This window comes from Cottoperca gobio, chromosome 4 (genome assembly GCF_900634415.1).
Source record: "Cottoperca gobio chromosome 4, fCotGob3.1, whole genome shotgun sequence".
Classification (NCBI taxonomy): domain Eukaryota; kingdom Metazoa; phylum Chordata; class Actinopteri; order Perciformes; family Bovichtidae; genus Cottoperca; species Cottoperca gobio.
In genome coordinates this window covers 14,725,628-14,744,951 of record NC_041358.1, presented here as the reverse complement: position 1 = coordinate 14,744,951, position 19,324 = coordinate 14,725,628, and the positions used below count along the sequence as shown (strand labels likewise).

General features: G+C 40.2%; 1 protein-coding gene across 4 annotated transcripts; it reads left to right on the top strand.

The window, feature by feature from the left end:
• The first annotated feature begins 7,382 nt into the window (after window positions 1-7,382).
• nr2f6b (nuclear receptor subfamily 2, group F, member 6b) lies at window positions 7,383-18,217 on the top strand. 4 transcript variants are annotated; one of them, XM_029430213.1, is made up of 6 exons: window positions 7,383-8,404; window positions 8,547-9,235; window positions 10,268-10,362; window positions 12,778-13,112; window positions 14,715-14,961; window positions 15,760-18,217. In XM_029430213.1, exons 2-6 carry the CDS (start codon window positions 8,967-8,969, stop codon window positions 16,032-16,034), a joined length of 1,221 nt encoding a protein of 406 aa, XP_029286073.1. In that variant the 5' UTR covers window positions 7,383-8,404; window positions 8,547-8,966; the 3' UTR covers window positions 16,035-18,217. The 4 variants fall into 4 exon arrangements, with proteins under 4 accessions (XP_029286073.1, XP_029286074.1, XP_029286072.1 ...); XM_029430214.1 differs by having other exon boundaries at window positions 7,383-9,235; window positions 12,781-13,112; XM_029430212.1 differs by having other exon boundaries at window positions 7,383-9,235.
• The last annotated feature ends 1,107 nt before the right edge of the window (window positions 18,218-19,324 follow it).

Sequence of the window (19,324 nt, the reverse complement as noted above, 5' to 3'; positions counted from 1 at the left end):
TTTGTTTACTCTTTTTATTCAGCTTTCAATCTCAAAATGTTCCCATTTCAGCTTCTTTTGGCTGCCGTCTACAGTGAAATAGCCCTTCAGTTTCACAGTTTCACAGTTTCAGTTTCTATTTAAATTTTCCCCAACAGGTGTAGCAAGCGTTCACCTGTAGTCAGTCCTCACTCTCACTGAAAACCTTCTCTCACTGCCCATGAGTGTGCACACACTTGTTATACTCTCCCAATTCAAACTGTGGAAATAATCGTCTCCCAAGAAAATAAATAATGCTTACCCGAGATAGGAATCAATTTTTAGACATTTATTTTTCTAATTGCCAAGTTGTGTTCTTGTCATATGGTTACACAGTTACAGCAGATTGTTAGGCTACAGAAAAATTCATAATGGACAAAAAATAATTTAGGCATGATGTGCTGGATTGACTTAATCAAACACTCAGTTTATTAGGTACAACTAATGCAGCATAATACAACAATCCTGCAATAAATCTGACCCCCATGAAGGTTATTTCGCAGGATGTAGTTTGTGGTGCTAACAGGTGTAATTGTTTTTTAGCCGACCCTCATTAATATAAATGGATTGGGAAATAAACTCATAAAATCTAGTATGATGTGCAGTGGAAAAGTATCACATTAATTCCTTAGTGTGAGTAAATGAACTAAAATATTACAAGCATTGGTTTGCTGTACTGAACTTGATAGCCTGACAGTTGAAAGGAGTTTAGCATGTTTTTGTGATGTACCTTACATGACAAAGCCATCGTATGGGAGTCAAGCTGAATACAGATCACAGACCAACAACAGGGCAGATGACCTAAAGAGGTCAGTGGCCTCGTCATAATCCCGTTAAAGCATTTGAGTCATCTTCACAGAGCTGATTAGGGTTAATTTTCTGTCATCCTAAGCACCTTAGTTGACCTTTAGGCAAAGGCAAAGAAACACACAGCTCTCTTGCAAGAGGCTGGGAGAGGCAGTGGAACGTAACACCTGCCGATAGCAGAGGGCACAAGCAACGAGCAACAGATTGGACTCAGATTTGCAAGAGATTAACTTTGGTGATCGGGAACATGATCAAATTGATGTTGCTACACAGGGAGTTAGGTTAATGCCCTGTCTGAAAATATCAGGCGTCATGGTTGGATAAAAGCAAAAATAATTGTCTTTCAAATGGGCTATCTGCTGAAAACTTATTGACAATCTGTCAACGGTAATCATTTTACATCTAAAGCTAAGTAATGTTAGTTAGAACACATCAGCCTCTTCAACCACATTGATCCTGCCCATCATTTAAACTTCTATTGTCTGCACAATCACAGGTCCAACCATCAGTTTCATTTCAAAAATCTAGTTGAGATCCATCATATGTCATCTTGAATATCCTAAAAGCTCAGGAGGTCATGGGTGTAATTATTTGTGATGCTTTGTTCATGACAAGATAACAGGTGACATAAAAGAGACCTCAAAGCCAGCCAATTTGAATATTTCAATATATGTAAAGTTGGAACAATGGCATGACAGTCGATAGATGGTCAGTATTTGCAACTTTCAGCGACATCAGAGTAAACGAGGATGATTCATTACTTTACTTACTGTAGGAGTTACCTACAACACACAATGGGTCAAATAACCACAGGTGATATGAAAGCTGTCGCTGCAGAGAATTATCATCCGACTCTGCAGTTTCCCTCAACTCTACTGAGTGTTTCAGCATCTTTCAGCTCTTTAGACACTACAGGTTTTATTTGCTCTCACTCTCTCTCTTACAGCAAAATCTTGTTTTTTTTTTTAAAACAACCTGCAGTCTTCCCGCCCAGAACCAAACGGCAGACAGAAACCAGCAAGAAGTATGAATATTGGACTTACATCCTTCAGTAGGCCACGATGTTGCTCCGTATCTGTTTGAACAAGCAACTGTTTGCTAACACATTTAAAGTAACAACTTGATAACACTGTATGTCAATGTTTTTGTGTTGCTTTAAAAGTAAAGGTTTGCTAGCTTTGGTGTTTCCCAAAGTAAAAAAAATAGGTCTACCAGCGCCTCTAAAGCTTAACATGCTGTATCTCATTTGATTACTCCATATACAACCAGACATAGAAAACATTACTTTAAATTGTTTTATATGGATGTATGTGCTGGATTTCTTGCTGGCGAAGTGTCTTGCTAATTTTCCTCTTTACACTACAGTTTTTGTACAGACTAAACACATTAGATAAACGTGTTCTCTATAACAAAGATGGCGGATTCCTGTCTCCTAAGTGGGCAGTATAGGGTATTTCCAGAAAGTGTGGGAAAATGCTTAATGTAACTTTGAAGCTATTGAAAAAGAAAGAGTAAAATTGTTATTGTTAATCTTAATATTAAGTCAATATTAATAAGTCAAAAAAGGAGTCAATACAACTGTAGCTGTGGCTTCACTGCCATTATAGTAAACAGTTGTATTGACTCCTTTACAAACAATGGGTTGATACCTTGTTCACAGCGAACACAAGATAGCTGATTTGAATGACAACAACACACACCAAATGGAAGGTTTCCCACCGTCTCCAGCAGGACCTGGGCGGGGACTGAGGAGGGTAAATATTGATTGGACGCTGTGTGTTGCTGTGGAGTCACCGCAGCAGATGTTTTTCTTTGGCAGGTTCCACTACCCTGTTTTTTTTAAATTGCTCCATCATTTGCTCGAGGTCAAATGCCCAAAGATGGGGAGAGTGTTGTGAGAAGGGAGAGAGAGAGAGTGTTGTGAGAAGGGAGAGAGAGAGAGAGAGAGAGAGAGAGAGAGAGAGAGAGAGAGAGAGAGAGAGAGAGAGAGAGAGAGAGAGAGAGAGAGAAGGGGGAGAGGATGATTTTTTTCCTGTGGCCTCTGGGCCAAAGGGCAACAGGGGCTAATGAGGAAGGAGCAGGGAGTCATGTGCTCTTGTTCGTTTACCCAGAGTCACTCCTCAGAGTTAAAGTTTAACCCCAGTTTTCAAATTCCTCTGCACTTTAGCAGTTAGCACACTTCCAGACTAATAATCAGGCCGCCATTTGCAGAGAATCACCTTAATAGTTTCAAGCAGTTTCAAGTTTACAAGTTTCAATTGGTTTCAAACAACCAATTGGTTGTATGTTTCTATCATTAATTAACACTTTCTCTAAAAAGCAATACATATATAATGCGTAGATTGAGTCTCTATCCAGGTGTTCAGGAGCTGTTTGTTTAACAGCTGACAGTTCAGCAGCTCATACAGCCTACAGGGCTTCAGCTGGTTGAACCTGTATGGACATATCATGTCGATAAGACTGAGTGTGTGTGTGTGTGTGTGTGTGTGTGTGTGTGTGTGTGTGTGTGTGTGTGTGTGTGTGTGTGTGTGTGTGTGTTTCCATATTTACAGAAGCCTTTTTGAGGCTTACTTCAGCTTTAACTTTAACTTTATTGTTCCTAAGGGGAAATTTGTCTTGCAGCATTTTGAAACAAGGAAAGCATACAGACTTTTAACATCAAACTTTTTTATTTAAAAGTACATAACCCATGATGATAATGTGATCATATACTAAAGCACAAGCTCACATAAAACCACTTGTACACTTATATTTGAAATGTTATAATATATATCACATACTCCTTCCTTGATACCATGACAATTTGGACCGACAACAGTTGATGGCAAATCCGTCAAGCTTGGGGAAATATTCCAGTGACATTTACTGTAGATCTTTTTCATTTGATGGAAATATGCAGCCATGTTGTGCCAAACTAAATATTTTGTAAAAAACGTTTTAGTTTTTTTATAAACTGAGGAACAGGTTTAAAGGGAACATCTGAATTACATTGGAGGTGTGTTGTCATATCCCCATGACTGTGTGTGTGTGTGTGTGTGTGTGTGTGTGTGTGTGTGTGTGTGTGTGTGTGTGTGTGTGTGTGTGTGTGTGTGTGTGCGTGTGTTCAGGTGAGTGTACTGACTGAAGGTTTGTCTGATTCACTCTGGTGGCTCTGGACTCTTAACTGTGTTGAGAAAGCACAGACTCCTCCACAGTTGACTTCACACTGAGAGCAGCTGCATTCCTGACCTGTAGTTCAAAGAGCAAATAACACACACAAATACACACACACACCTACACTATAGAAGATATACAAGGCATATGTACTTATTCACAGGGGCACGTGCACGCTCACCCCAGATATATAAAACAAACATTTCAGTGCACAGTGACACATGTGCTACATGTACACATATGTACACTCAACCATGCATAAATGCACTGTGTCTGTTTGCACACACACAAACGAAGTAGCTGCAAACATGGACACTCTGGTTTTAATGTCACACACCAACGCTTCAGAGAATCCTGGTGATAAAAACGTAGTGTAGCCAGAAAGGTCAATGGTCAAACCTCCTTCATCCACACTGCACTCATTACTGTGGTTTGCTTGTTATGACAAACTGGCAATAACATATTATTTTGCTAATATACATGTTCACTTTTAATATTTGCAATCATTTGTCTCGCTTTTTTAAACAATTTTATTGTACTTGACCCAAATCCTGTAATGTTTTCATTTATTCCACACGTCTCAAAGCTTGTTCTCCCTTTCACTGGGTCAGAGTTTTTGTTCACAAGACTCAAAAACTTAATGAACCTTTGAACTTTGGAGGACATTCACAACAACAAGGCAAAGTTTTTACAAAATCTCTTTTAATTTTCATTTTAACTTCAGTCAGTGTACCTTGAAAGTGTTTAACTGAACCAGTCTAAGTTTATCACGTTTCCATGTCGCATTTGATATTACATGAAAACAAACACTTTTTATGACAAACTGATAATAATATATTATTTTGCTAATATACATGATCATAATTATTATTTGCAATAATTTGTCTCTCTTTTTTTAAACTATTTATTATACTTTTTTTATATTCCTCTTCTCAGAAAGGTGTTCTCTAAAATTTGACAGAGCTTTTTTTTTTTTTTAAACAACAGATGACAGTTAGACTCAAGATGTTTAAATTCAAATCTTTACATATGCAAATATTCACAGGTTTATTAGTGAATATTATGCCACATGGTCTGTTCTCTGCTAGTAGACGAACACCGAGGCTTAAAGGAAAACACTAATTCAACTTACAGCAGCTTAGCTTGGCCCGGATAACCTCTTAACCAAACAAAAGGCCTATCCATGCACAATGAGTCTCGCTGTGACGGATGTGGGTTAAAGTTAGCCTACCTTATGCTCACATTTTAAAAGGCTGAATTAACGTCACTGACTGAAAATTGTATGACAGAAATCCTTCCCCTTCCCGTCAGCCTTGTTATCAATTTTTACCTCTTTGGTCCTTTAACTTTCATGCATCTTCTGAGAGACAAAACATTCCTTTGAAGACATTAGGACAAAATCTTCTGTCACTCTGGGAATTCTTCTAAAACCATGTGATGAGCAAACCCTTTTTGGTGCATAGAGCTTCTATTAACAAGCATGCTTGGAAGTGAATACCTTCTGTGTTGTTGTTTTTCTCCTGTATTTGGAGGCTGTTATTGGAAACCTGGGTGCATGCCCTTATTGTTTATTTTGTCCTCCCTTCACATGACAATGCTGTTGGTATGACAGACAAAGCAAGCCAGAAAATTCCACAGGAGCATTGCAAACTGCTAAGACGATGGGTTTTAGGTTTCTAAAATGGGAGCAGCATGTGCATGTAACAATACCTTTGTTTGCGCCATTTTAAGGGGAAATCAATTTTACATATGAAGATCAGTTTAGGAAATGTAGTGTTGCCAAGATTAAGTGTTATCAAGATAATGATGAAACATCAATTAACATCTATAAAGACACAAATTGTTCATACTGAATGTAAAATGTTTACAATGCATTTCATTGGTTTTCCTATAATATCCAATCATAGCAACTAAAAAATGCTAAATGTTTTGTTGTTATTGCGGGAATCATGATGTGAGTCTGTCAAAGTCCTGCACTTTGTATTCATGAACACCTCCAGAACATTCATATGCGCTTTAGAAATTTAGCTCCTCCTTCACAGGAAAAAAAGTTTCCAGGAAACAATCACCTGATGGACAGCTTTCTGTCCATCAGGAAACAATCACCTGATGGACAGCTTTCTGTCCATCAGGAAACTGCGTAAATCACAGAGAGTTGAGGCAAAGATGTTGCAGGACATCAGGCGAAAAACCAGAAAACATGCTCTCCAAAAAAGATTATCCAGTTCCACCAAAATCAACTTAATGCTGTAAAGTCTAAAACTTCTCCCGGGAGATTGTCTGACTCGCTCACTAAAATCACTTTGTGAAAGAACAGGTGTTAGGGGCCGGAGTGAGACTGAAGGAGACACCATTCTCCCTATTGCAAGTCAGCGTAGTATTACAATGATTTTGAAGCTGTTATTTTAGGTAAAATAGTTACATAATGTTACTTTGAGGTATGACAGTTAAAACAGTTGATTAAGGTTAGAGAAACATTGTGGTTTCAGTCCATAAAAACACAATCATTATTGCAGGTCTGTGGTGGGAGATGAACTTTGGTCTTATGCATGAAGGTTGGGCGTGCTACATGCTCACACACCACCCTGACCTCACACTACTGTACTTCCTGAGTTCGCTCTGAACTTTTGCATTGGGCGTAAATCGTGAAATGTAGAATAGTCCAGTATAGATGTAGATCCTATAGGGACATTGGACTGGTTGTAAGACATGGGCTATAGCAGTCAGACTATCTCAATGGTTCTTCTTTCTTTGGTCCGTTTTACCGGTCCAACAAGTTTTTGGACATACAATACTATTTTAAAATGTTGACACACAAACTCAACCAGTACCATCCAAGATGCCGCCATTCACCAGGATCTCTGGCATCCTTCACACAGACCTGTGAGTGTGTGCAGCAGGTGTGAAAAGGAGCCAGCGGTGTATCATATAACCTTTTGACAAGTTGCTCAACAACAACAGGCCCTCCCTGTTATTATTGGGTCAACAAAGTCGGAGGAATTCTTAGGGATTAGAGTGAAGTGGAGAACATGAGTGTGAGTGCCATGCGCTCGCTGTGTGTCGACCAGAGGCCCCCTCTTTGTTTCACGGCAGTGTTGGGGTTAACTCCCCTTTTGCTCCAAGGCTAGCCCGGGGTCAGGGGGGAAACAGGCACCCAGTCAGGCAGCCAGGCATTCTTTCTATGTGTGTGTGTGTGTGTGTGTGTGTGTGTGTGTGTGTGTGTGTGTGTGTGTGTGTGTGCGTGCGTGTGCGTGTGTGTGTGTGTGTGTGGCTGCAGCCCACTCTGTGCTCTTTGACTCTGCTGGCCTTATAAGGCATCCAGTGCCATGGCAACGGCAGGGCTTGAATAGCAGTGTCAAATCCCTCAGCACACAGACACACGTTCATTCTCCCTAAAGGAGGGAGTGAGGCAGAGACACAGAGAGGGGATTGAGAGGAGCAGCAGAGGAAGCTATCTCTGAGCTGCTCTCCACTGCAGCGTCTGGCTTTCACTAAAAGGTCTATGACCGTGTTTTTCCTGCGCTTGTTTGCCTAATTTATTCCTGCCGGGGCCAGCAGAGAGAGAGGCGGAGAAGAAGAAAAAAGAAAAAGGACGGGCAGAACAGTAAAGAGTGCAACATTACACCCCGACTTGCTGACAGGGAACGCAGAGAGGTTCTGGCCTCTGGTTGTTACTGCTGGATGGACAAGCACTGACAAAACAGGAGACAACACTTTGTGCAGCTTTGAGAGGAGGAGATTTCTCAACTCTGCTTTTTGTTTTGGCTCGGTTTCTTTTCTGTGACATTCGAGCCTCTCACGCCACAGACTCTAAAGAGTTGGAGGAGCCACAAGAAAACATAATTTCACCACAAAGACAGAAGAGGAGGACTTATTTGACTCGCTTTGTTGCTGCAGAGACCACAAAGACATTATTCCAGGAGTGAAAGTGGTGTATTGTCGTTGTCACCACTTTTTATTTTAATGACAAGTGTGGAATTAGTTTGCAGCTGGATCTTTTTGGCTATGTGTTGGGCACACTAAACCAAAATACTTATTGTATATGAAAGCTGAAGTTGCTCTGTGGAAAAGAAACACAATCCAATTCCAAAAACTCTCCATAAGTCTTTTTTTCTTCTTCTTTTGGGATATATGACTGAGCATTTCCAAAGCAAAATATTGTCATATTTTTCCTCTTCATCACTATCACCTCTGCTTCTATAACAGCCCAGACAAGTCAAGAGTGAGTCTGGACTAGAACTGCCTCAGATCAGCAGATAACACCTCTGCACGGCAGGAACTGGTTGGACTAGTTTATAAGTTGGAGGAGAGGGCAGGGCAGTTCAACCCAGCCTGAAAGAAAGCTGTGTTTTATTTTCCTCCCACTTGCTTGTCCTTTAGGGAGAAAGTCGAGCACTGAGAAAGGGGCTTCTTTTTCATTTGGAGAGTAAGTCTTGTTTTGTCCCTTGTCCCTATACTTAGGGATAGGTGAGGTGTTTTTCTTTTTACTTCTTCCAGGGGGGAGACTTAGAGAAAAAGTGTGAGGGAGGGAGAAAGAGAGAAGTCAAAGTGTAATTTATTGTTTCCAGTGAAAAGAGCAAGGCTGCACCCTTTTCCCCTGCTTGAACTCTGAACCACTCAATGTGTGTCTGAAGTTTCTCAGAACTCGGGAGCCATTGATCGGAGGTCAGGGCAGAGAACACAAGGGTGAAAGACAAGAACAGAGAGAGCAGAGGGATTAAAGAGGAGCGAGAGAGAAAACAGCACTGGGAAGGACTTCCAGGTCGTTACAACCAGACGGTAAAGGGGAGAAAGGTCAACACGGGAAAGTCCGGGAGGACTTTTATCCTTCTTCTAGATCTTCTTGGACAAAACCTGCCTTCAATACAAACCTGGAGGCACTGTTTTCTTGTCTGGAACCCTTTTTTAGAGTTTGTGGGTAGTTGGAAGCCGGGGGACAGGGTGGGTCTGTGTATGATCCACTCACAGGGCTGCGTGTCTCAGAGAATATGGCCATGGTGAGCGGGGGATGGGGCAACCCCAACGGGGACACTAATGGACTGGGGGAGAAGGCTTACCTACGGAGAGAGGAAGAGGAGGGCTCGCCTCAGGCCGGGAGCAGCGATGTGGACGTCGGGGACGAGGACAAGTCCTGCGTGGTGGACTGTGTGGTGTGCGGAGACAAGTCCAGCGGGAAGCACTATGGCGTGTTCACCTGCGAGGGCTGCAAGAGCTTCTTTAAGAGGAGCATCAGACGAAACCTCAATTACTCCTGCAGGTAAGAGCTGCTGGGAGATTTAAATGATTTTAATGCATTCAACAGTGGCGTTAAAGAACGCAAATGTCCTTTTTTTTCTTCTGTTGGACTAAAGTGTCTTTTTACTTTAAATTTGACTTTAAATATGGTTTATAACAATATAAGGTAGTTGTAAGAAGATACACATTTTTATTAATGTATTTGTCAAAGCTATAACTCCTTTTGTGAGCACCCAATGAGTGATAATAATATATCATATAATAAAGTCGTAATAATATAAAATATGTCTTTATTGGAGAAGTTATATTTGTTGACAAATACTGAATAATAAACACCTAAAATGTAATTATAACTACTTCATTATAGTGGGTTATTAGCTATTTATTAAATGCTTATTTAGTGCTTATAATGTGGCAGGGGTTTCACAAAAAGACACAGCAGATTAGTCCATTTCTCACTGCAGAGTGATATGCTCCAACCTTGGATATGTCTCACAAAGAGCCTCAGGAGAAAAAAGAAAAAAAAGAAATGAAATGAAAGCCCTGAAGGTCAGTCATGTGAGGATGGATTGCCTCAGAAGGTTAACATTCTCATTATTCTTTACCACAGAAACACAATGTTGCAACTCAATGTTCTGCTCTTGGTAAGACTACTCTCTGCATGTAGTTATTTATTCCACATAATAATGCACTAACGCTGAATGGAAGGTGTCTTTTCAGTCAGATTGTCACATCCAGGACAAAGAAATGGCTCTCTGTGAAAAGTTGGCAGACCTCATTCGTGCTGTAAAAGGCAACACAAGGGCGTGTAAGGCCGATGATTTACAAAGGTCACAGCCTTGATAGCTTTTCAGCCATGCCAGCTCACACAGTTCACTCACCAGGGGTCAGAGAGGGGGAGAGAGAGGGAGCAGGAGAACAGACTCAAACTTATTTTCTGTATTAGCTTTTTGAAGTATTTCTTGTTTACTATTAGGATATTAACCATGAATATATATGTGATATCTTTTGGTATTTTTTGTAAAGTGTTTCATCTTTTGTTTCCTTTGTTTAGATCAAATCGAGAATGCCAAATTGACCAACATCACCGCAACCAGTGCCAATACTGTCGCCTGAAGAAATGTTTCCGTGTGGGAATGCGCAAAGAAGGTATCAAAGCTTTGTCCCTCATGTGCACAGCAAGGTGTTTTTTTGTGGATAAGTACACACATGAATGATTGTTTTACTGCTAGAGGTAAAGACTGAACTGTGTCATGTGGATGTCTGAGCTCATTGTTGTACTTTTAGGTTTCACAATGCTGGAAGATTCTTTACTTAAAGCTGCACAAATTGCTATTTCTATGTTAATAATGGATTCAATTGACACTGACAAAAAGACATTTATCACCTGACTCTGTAGTTCAAGTCAGCTGTAAGGACCATTTTAGCATCTTTCAGCTCACTGTTTTGTTTTTTACGACCAACAACTTAACTTTTTTGGTTCGCTCCCATTAGCCACATCAACATGCAGATGTTTTCAACAAAGAAGGCTCTGATGAACCCTCTGTACGCCGCCTGGCAAAAACCAAACAGCAGACAGACACAGTTAGAGATAGCTGGTGAATACAACGTTTAGCAGCTAAAGAGACAGATAATTCCCTCAGGAGGGGGTGGAGACCAAAAACTGACCAGAACAGAGGGAAACTGGATTTACCTCAAATGAACACTAATGTTGCGCTGTAACTGCTGGATGTGTAAATAAGCAACTACTTGCTAACACATTTGCCAGATCAATTTAAAATGTAATAATACTGCATGCCAGTGTTATGTGTGCAGCTTGTTGTGCTGCTCCAAGTGACCCAAAAAAAAAAAAACTGCAATTTTAAAGAGTAAAAACTGTGTAAACTCATTCCTTTAGAAGTTAAAGTTCTGCATTAAAAATGTTACTTAAATAAATAGGTATTAGAAGAAAATTGCTTATAAATTATTAACAGTGCTTGCTTTGTAGTATGGCCCATTTCATAGTTATTATTATTACTGATGTATTTTTTTAAGCAGCATTTTGATACATTTAATTTGTCAACTTTATATACTGTTGGTTAGTTTTAGTTGTATCTAATGACTTGTAATATTCATAATATACTCATATTATACATATATATATTATAATTTCATAATCTTCAAAGCAACAGCAGCAAATGTAGTCACCTTCCAGCACGGAGGTTCAAACCAATCATAACCGTTCCTTTAAAACAAACACCCTGATTCATGTACAAACACCCCTCAGCAAAGCACAAATACCCAGCAACTCTGAGAAAACGCTCACATGGACAAAAACAGCCACCGACATTTACCAGTGATCCAAGCACAATATTTATACTGTCAACCGAAGCATGTTTTCACCCCAGAGCTCGACTCCCTGCAGCTGTTGAGCTTCAGGGACGAGCAACTATGTTTGATTTGCTTAACAGAAAAAACAACAAGTTGACAAGTTCACTCTGCTCCATCTTGTCTTGAGATGTCTGTGTCTCTATGTATGTATAGGTATATATATATATATATATATATATATATGTACATTTAATAACAACATTTTAATAACAGCTATGATTGGCTTAATTTCTGTGAGGTTGATTAGTTGTAAGAAGAGATGATTCCCAGTTCCCCTGGTGTAATTATTTTCATTCCAGCAATCCTACCCTCATTATCACATCATAAACCTTTCAAAAGCATTTGTAATTGTATTCTAGTCGCCTATAACCGTACTTGTATTTCAGTCTGTGTCAGAGGACACCACGAGCCGCTGTCCCATACATAATGTGCACTGAGGTGACACTGTGCCAGGGGCTATATTGAGCCTGGTTATTAATGAACCATGCTGACCGCGGCCTGTGACGCAGATTGCACTGTTTCCACATTACCTGGAAACGTCTGTTTCACCTTTACCACAGTCAGGGAAGCACACGCTCATTTCTTTAAAAAGGCACATCGAGTAGGGTTTTCCTAAAAGAAAAGTATACTCATACAAAATATGGTCCCTCTCAATCATCACTTATGACCCACGAGAAGTGTGTGGCGGTGTCTGTATCTGCAGAGACTCTGCCCTCTCCCTTGAAATGTTTTGCTGTGTTGGGAACGTTTCTGGGTGTCAACCTCTATAAAAACGTAGCGACGAGATGCCAGATCATAAGCACACATCCAAAAGTTATTTTATAGGTTGAGAACATTTTCAGCTAAAGAAATGATTGAAAAACCTTGTCAGAAAGCTGAATAGAGAATACAGCTTGAATGATGATGAGGGAAAAGAAAACCTTCCGTTTCATGTTACTTTAGAAATGCAAATCTCTTTTGTACAACCTTCAAATCACAATTCAAACTAATAACTGTAATTTATTGAGTGATTGAATCAAAAGAGAACCACAAAACATTTTAGAGACAAGTACTAGACTAGACAAGTAAGAGAGCCCGCACACCTCCACCAATGCTGCACAATCCACTAAATTTAATATTTATTGAACAATTAAGGATGTTCAGTCCCTGACTCTGACCTTTATTGTGTTGTCTCTCCTCCCTCTCTTTCCGCAGCAGTCCAGAGGGGACGAATCCCTCCATCTCACTCAGGTATCAGTCCCAACTCCCTGGCAGGTGGGGTTGGAGGAGCAGGGCCCGGTCACATTGGGGCGGACTACTTCAACGGGCAGCCGGTGTCAGAGCTCATCTCCCAGCTCCTCCGGGCTGAGCCGTACCCCAGCAGCCGATACGTGACCCCGTACGGTCAGGCACAGATGCAGGCATCTGCGAGCGGAGCCTCCGTCATGGGCATCGACAGCATCTGTGAGCTGGCTGCCCGGCTTCTCTTCAGCACCATTGAGTGGGCCAGAAACATCCCATACTTCCCAGAACTGCCAGTCTCAGAGCAGGTGAGTCAAGATATACAGTACCTGGTGACTTCTTCTGTTTTAAAACACAGGTTACGGTTTCAGTGCAGATTCAGGTGCAAATATTACAGTTTAAACAACAGAAGCCGACATTTCAATATAAAATCATACCCATCTTTTCAGCCTAACGTTAAACCATAAACGAGCCTATAGTTCCAATGTCATATCCACTAATTGTGACCTCTATAGACTCAACATAGACTCATCTATTTTCCCTAAAATTAGGTCCGCAAAACACAAAAGGATCTCCCGAGCAGTACCAAACATTACATCTGTTGCCATCCTTGGCATTTGGTCTACAAGGAACTTTCATTATGTGTTAAGTCCCTGTGGAAAAAAGCGGTAGTGTTTCCCATGAGTACCACCGCCTCGTCCTAAAGTTCTTGATCTGGCTAGCGTGTGCAATTCTTTTGGAAGAGAGTGAAAGAAAGACGCAACTTGGTCTTAATTGGTTTACTCACTTCAGTGGTCTAGAATCTCAACTTTATAAAAAGTGTTAGCCAGCTTTGTTTAAACCGCCAACGTAAATTCATATATTGATGTAAAAACATGTCTTGCGATGCGTTTCATTTATAAAATAGATAGATTGTTGAATTTGAAGGATTTTTAGAGACCTAAGAGGTGAAAGTATCCATTGTTATCAAGAAAAAAGCAAAACCAAGGAAAACATAAATAAAATTAAAAGATTAATGTTTGCATTCTTTCTTATTCATTTATTCGTCTTGTGGCCCCTCAGATTTAATTTGATCTTACTTACCTTTGGTGGTTCTGAGGCCTTTTTTGACAAGTCACAATAGGAGAAGCATAGGTGTTATTAATACAATTAATGATGGCTGAATGGCATTTAGCTTCTTTAGTCTCGGGGTCCTGGTATCGTGCATGCTGGGTCCCTTTTACACTGTTATGACTCACTGGGACACTTGAATACAACAGAGCCACCATTATTGTTATTAGTAACACCTTAGCTATGACAAGTAACAATGTCTAGTGTGAAAAAGACTGAGATTGGGACTCATTAATCGAATACTGCGTTCCAGTCAAAGTCAAGGAATGACCCAGTTACATTTTTCCAACTTCCGACCTCCAGGTGCACGACACTAAACGTAAACAAAAAACATTGCTGAGCGTGACAAATGTATATTTCTATAGCAAGTGTACACACAGTTGACCTCTCAGCAGTGCAGTCTCTTTTGTTCTCGTCTTATCAAGCATGTTGCTGCAGATTTGCAAGCTTATTGACAACCCTTGTTCATTTCAGATATATTAATATTTTTGCTGTGCATGCTGCCTACTCTGCATGAGTCTACAGCACTGGATGCAAATCATTCTAGTTTGTGAAAATGTATAAGACCTCTGCCACAGGAACTTGTGCCCTTGGTGTAAATATAAAAGATGGCAGATTTAATGAAATTAAGTGAAATAAATACGCATTACTCGTTAACGGTGTTCCATTGTTGTGTGATGTCAGACAACTGCTTTAGATGGATTTCCATTCGGACATTTTCGAGTTCCAAGTTGTCAGGAGCGCAGTTGTCCTAACGGGACTCGATACTCTAAGTGACCCTTTCTTAATCGAAACTACAGGTGGCGCTGCTGAGGCTGAGCTGGAGCGAGCTCTTCATCCTGAACGCAGCTCAGTCTGCTCTGCCTCTACACATGGCTCCTCTGCTGGCAGCTGCCGGGTTCCACTCATCTCCCATGTCTGCTGAGCGTGTGGTGTCCTTTATGGATCAGGTCAGGGTTTTTCAGGACCAGGTCGAGAAGCTGAACCGGCTGCAGGTGGACTCCGCCGAGTACAGCTGCCTAAAAGCCATTGCACTCTTTTCACCTGGTAAGTCAGGTTTTGTAACAAGGTTATCTAACATCTAAGCTGCTGTAACTGGATGTCTTTGATGTAAACTGATCCCAGGTGTTTTTATAAAAGACCAAAACAAAATCATATGTATGAGGGGCAGGGTTCAGGTTTCTGAAGCAAAACATTAAATCCCCACCAGCTCCAGGGATCCTTTGATTTGAAAGAAACGTGTCCTCTGACCTCACTGAGGGGGCACAAACAAAGAAAGAATTTCCTTCAAAGGAATATTTTGACGTACAGTTAGTCACCTTCTTTCCAAGAGATATATGAGAAGGTTGAGATCACTTACATGTCCATTGAATATGAAGCTACAGCCAGGAGACGGTTAGCTTAGCTTAGCATAGAGACTGGTTTAGGCGAAGGCACCTGGGTAGAGCATGCAGGAGGCAGGACATGACATGGATAACACTGTAGTGACAGAGTTGGCTTGTAATTTGGTCATGAACAACCAAGTCTTGCTTGCTAGGTGCTTCCCACTGTTTCCAGTCTTTGTGCTAAATTAAGCTAACTGCTGGATGTACCTTCATATTTATCCTGCAGAAATGAGAGTAGGATTGATCTTCTCATCTAACTCTAGGCACGAGAGCAAATGAACATATTTTCCACAAAATGTTTCATTATTCCTTAAAGGGAACTAAAATGTATATAAAGCATGAATTTCATATTTAAATGTACATAGAAGTAAATGCGCCACAAGAGTAAAATGGAAAAAATGCGAAAACAGAGCAACAGAATAATCTAATTGTGCTAATCTTATCTTTCTCTGCCTCACAGATGCTTGTGGTCTGACAGACCCGGCCCATGTGGAGTCCCTGCAGGAGAAGGCCCAGGTCGCCCTAACAGAGTACGAGAGGTTGCAGTACCCAAACCAGCCTCAGCGCTTTGGCCGCTTACTGCTGCGCCTTCCAGCTCTGCGCGCCGTGCCAGCCAACCTCATCTCTCAGCTCTTCTTCATGCGACTGGTGGGCAAGACACCCATTGAGACGCTGATCCGAGACATGCAGCTATCAGGGAGCTCCATCAGCTGGCCCTACGTACCAGGACAGTGAACCCTGGAGACTCCAGAGTAAGATGGACTGAGATCAGATTTGGAGGAATTAGAGCTCACAAAGATTACATACAAAGGACAAACTGAATGTTATGAATACAAACTGGGATCTCAGACGTTTATGGTCTTTGTTTGTGAGTGCAGAGGTCAGCTTTTCCCACATTAGTTCTGTAAAGTTTGGTGAAAGTCACACCAAAACGCTGCTTTCAGTGTGAACATTTTTTTGTATTTGTCTTTATATGTATATGTTTGCAGCACTTGTCAGTTTTGCTCTGACCTCCATCTGATCTCTCTCTGTCTCATTCTGGACAAAAAACCCAAGGCTTTAATTAAAATGCAGACTCTAACATGAGGCTATGTGCCTGTACTACCTCCTCCCATATCACCCCTAATGGGACTCAGTTTGAACCCAGGCTCTGTGTGTTTTCCCTCTGCTTTGTTTTTTTAAAAGCCAAAATGACGCCATAGCGGTGCAACTTTTACAGGCAGAGCTTTGTATCTGTGACATGTCACGCAGATCGTACCTAAGTCGTGTCCTGTTTGATAAATGCGATGAAATATCAACCTTTGTTACCAAATGTATTTGTGAAGACTGAAAGGTTTCACCTTGTACAGCATTAAAACAAAGAAGAGGCATGGGTATTGTATTGTATATTGTATATGAAGTATTGTATATACAAGACAGTCTATTTTGTAGGCTATGTGATGTACTTGAAGGAATAGTTCAACATTTTGGGAAATACGCTTATTAAATCTTTTGCAGAGTTAGATGAGACGATCGAATGCACTTACATATCTGTACGATAAATATAAAGCTACAGTCAGCAGCTAGTTAGCTTAGCATAAAGACTGGAAACAGGGAGAAACAGATAGCCCGGCTCTGATCAAAGGTAACAAAGTAAATACCTCTCCAGTTCTCTAATTAAGATGTTGTCTCCTTTGTGTAATCTGAACAAAAGCTGTGAAAACAACATGTTTTACGGGGTTATGTGCTGGACTATTTAGTAACTTTCTGGAACTCCACTGGTTAGCCAGATATCCCTGTAAAAGAGAAAATTGACATTTCTGCACATTGTTTTTTGTGCAGACACTATAACTTGTTAATTAGTAAGTATTACAGGTGTTGGTAGGCGGATTTTGTTACCAGGTTTGAGTCAGGTTAGCTCCCCGTTTCCAGTCTTTATGCTAAGCTAAGCTAACCAGCTGCTGGTTCTAACTCCATGTTCACTGTTCTCTCTGCAAGAAAGTGAATAACAATATTTCCCCAAAATGTTGAGCTATTTCTTCAATATAGTTTCTTATACAATAATGTTCCTGCGACAGGAAGTGGAGGTGAAAGTACTCACACACCCTGGCTCCTCAGACAGTCACATCCCTCTCAAACATTATTACCTCATGTTTTATACATCAAAGACAAAGATTATACATTCATGTGCTAAAGATAAATATAAAGGGATCAATGTATCTTTATCAGAGACCGTAAACACTAATTAAATCCCCTATATACTTGTCTGTCCACCAGACTTTGGCCAAAATATATTTGAAAATGTTTTGAAATGTAATGTGTAATGTAAGAAGACACCCATAGTTTGACTTAAAGTAACCCTTCTGAATTATCTCTGCAATCTGGGGAAGAAGAGGTAGTTTATTCTTTCACATTTGTGGTCCCCTTTTAAAAGCAATGTGTTAAAACATGGCCTAAAGTGGACAGAGGTCACTTTCAGTTAATTATTATGTGTGTGCAAGGTACTCCAAGTGTTGTAAGTGTTGTAAAGGTTATGGTGTTTGTTGGTACTGAGATAAAAGGTACTAAGTCACAATCACGAGCGTTATTGCCATGAAGTGCAGCTCAATGTGACAAATGTTTTTCTTGCCAAATTAACTGACTGAAAGAAAAAGACAATTGGGGGGACAAACTTGTTTTTGGTATGACTTTTTGTATTACTCATCATAAAAAGGAAACAATAATCTCTGATGCTGATAAACAACTTCATCCACAGCTATTCATGCTGTCCTTGAATCACGTTGTTATTTGTTGGGATGTAAATGATGTAAGTGAATTGACTGTGTAGCTGTACTTTTAAAAGAAGTATGTTTCTATGACCATGCCAAACCTAAAAAATGCAAAACAAGTTAATATGACTGGTTAATTTTGCATTACGAGAAATAAAAGTATGCACATTCCTTCTGTGGATGATTTGCGTATCTGAGACATTAAGACACCGCACACATTGGTAAAAATCAGAAACACTTTGCCGGTCATTTTAATTTCAACTGAAATAATGAATAAATGAATCGCATGTTACATTTTTCTAATGAAGTATAAAAAGACAAAAGGTTGCTTCAGCTTCTCAATGTGAGAAGTTTCTGCTTTTCTATGTTTTATATCATTTCCCTCAGAAATTGTGATGAGCCTTTTCCACTTTTGGGGACATTTTATAGACTGAATTATTAATCAATTAATCGCAAAAACAAACAGTTTAGCTGATAGTGAAATGTATCGTAAGTTCAAGCTCTTTTTCTTATTTTGGACGTTCACATTTGCATTAAACACACAAGTTAATTGTATTTATGTAGCCCAATATCACAAATGTGCCTGAAGGGGCTTAACAATCAGTACAGCATATCACACCCTCTGACCTTTGATCCTCGATTCAGAAAAGGACACTGAGACCGACCTGCCAGACAGATAATGGAGGAATAAAAGGAAGCAGAGGCACTTCACACAGCTGATAAAAATGTCAAATAAATTGCATACGGTGGTGAAACAGTTCCTGAAAGATATAAGTAATATAATATAGAGTAATGTAAGTATTTTATTCTGCTTTCTCTTTGCAAAGTTTTATTGGTAGTGGCAATCCGAAGTCGCATTATGTGACTTGTGTTTTCTATCATTTCCGTAGTTTTTCAATTGCACTGCAGAAACAGTAATAGAAACGCATACAGTATACAATTAGTGTGTAAGAATTGGGACACAACAAATACTGGTCTGAATAGCTCTAGGAAAAGGTTTTTAAAAAGACCAAAAGAGGGCAGCAACAGCTTACCTTAAACTGACTGTGATTGGATCAACAGTGCTCCCTGAAGTCTTCCTGCTCTCCCTGCTGGACGCTCGCTGCAGATGCACAAAGCTGCAGATATCTGCAAATCAGCAGGGTCAGCAAAACATGGAAGTGGAACAAATATGAGCCATGTTTATCTAATTTTAAGAGAATTAGAAATGTTTATTATTATTGAACTCAATACTTTTTTAGACATCATACCTTATGGAAGTACACAGTTACAAAAATG

What these genes read in the sequence shown, in the direction of transcription:
- nr2f6b (XM_029430213.1), top strand. Translation starts at nt 8,967, where the DNA reads ATGGCCATGGTGAGCGGGGGATGGGGCAACCCCAACGGGGACACTAAT. An exon ending in TGTGGGAATGCGCAAAGAAG is followed by an intron (nt 10,363 to 12,777) that starts GTATCAAAGCTT and finishes CTCTTTCCGCAG; the next exon opens with CAGTCCAGAGGGGACGAATC. An exon ending in AACTGCCAGTCTCAGAGCAG is followed by an intron (nt 13,113 to 14,714) that starts GTGAGTCAAGAT and finishes TCGAAACTACAG; the next exon opens with GTGGCGCTGCTGAGGCTGAG.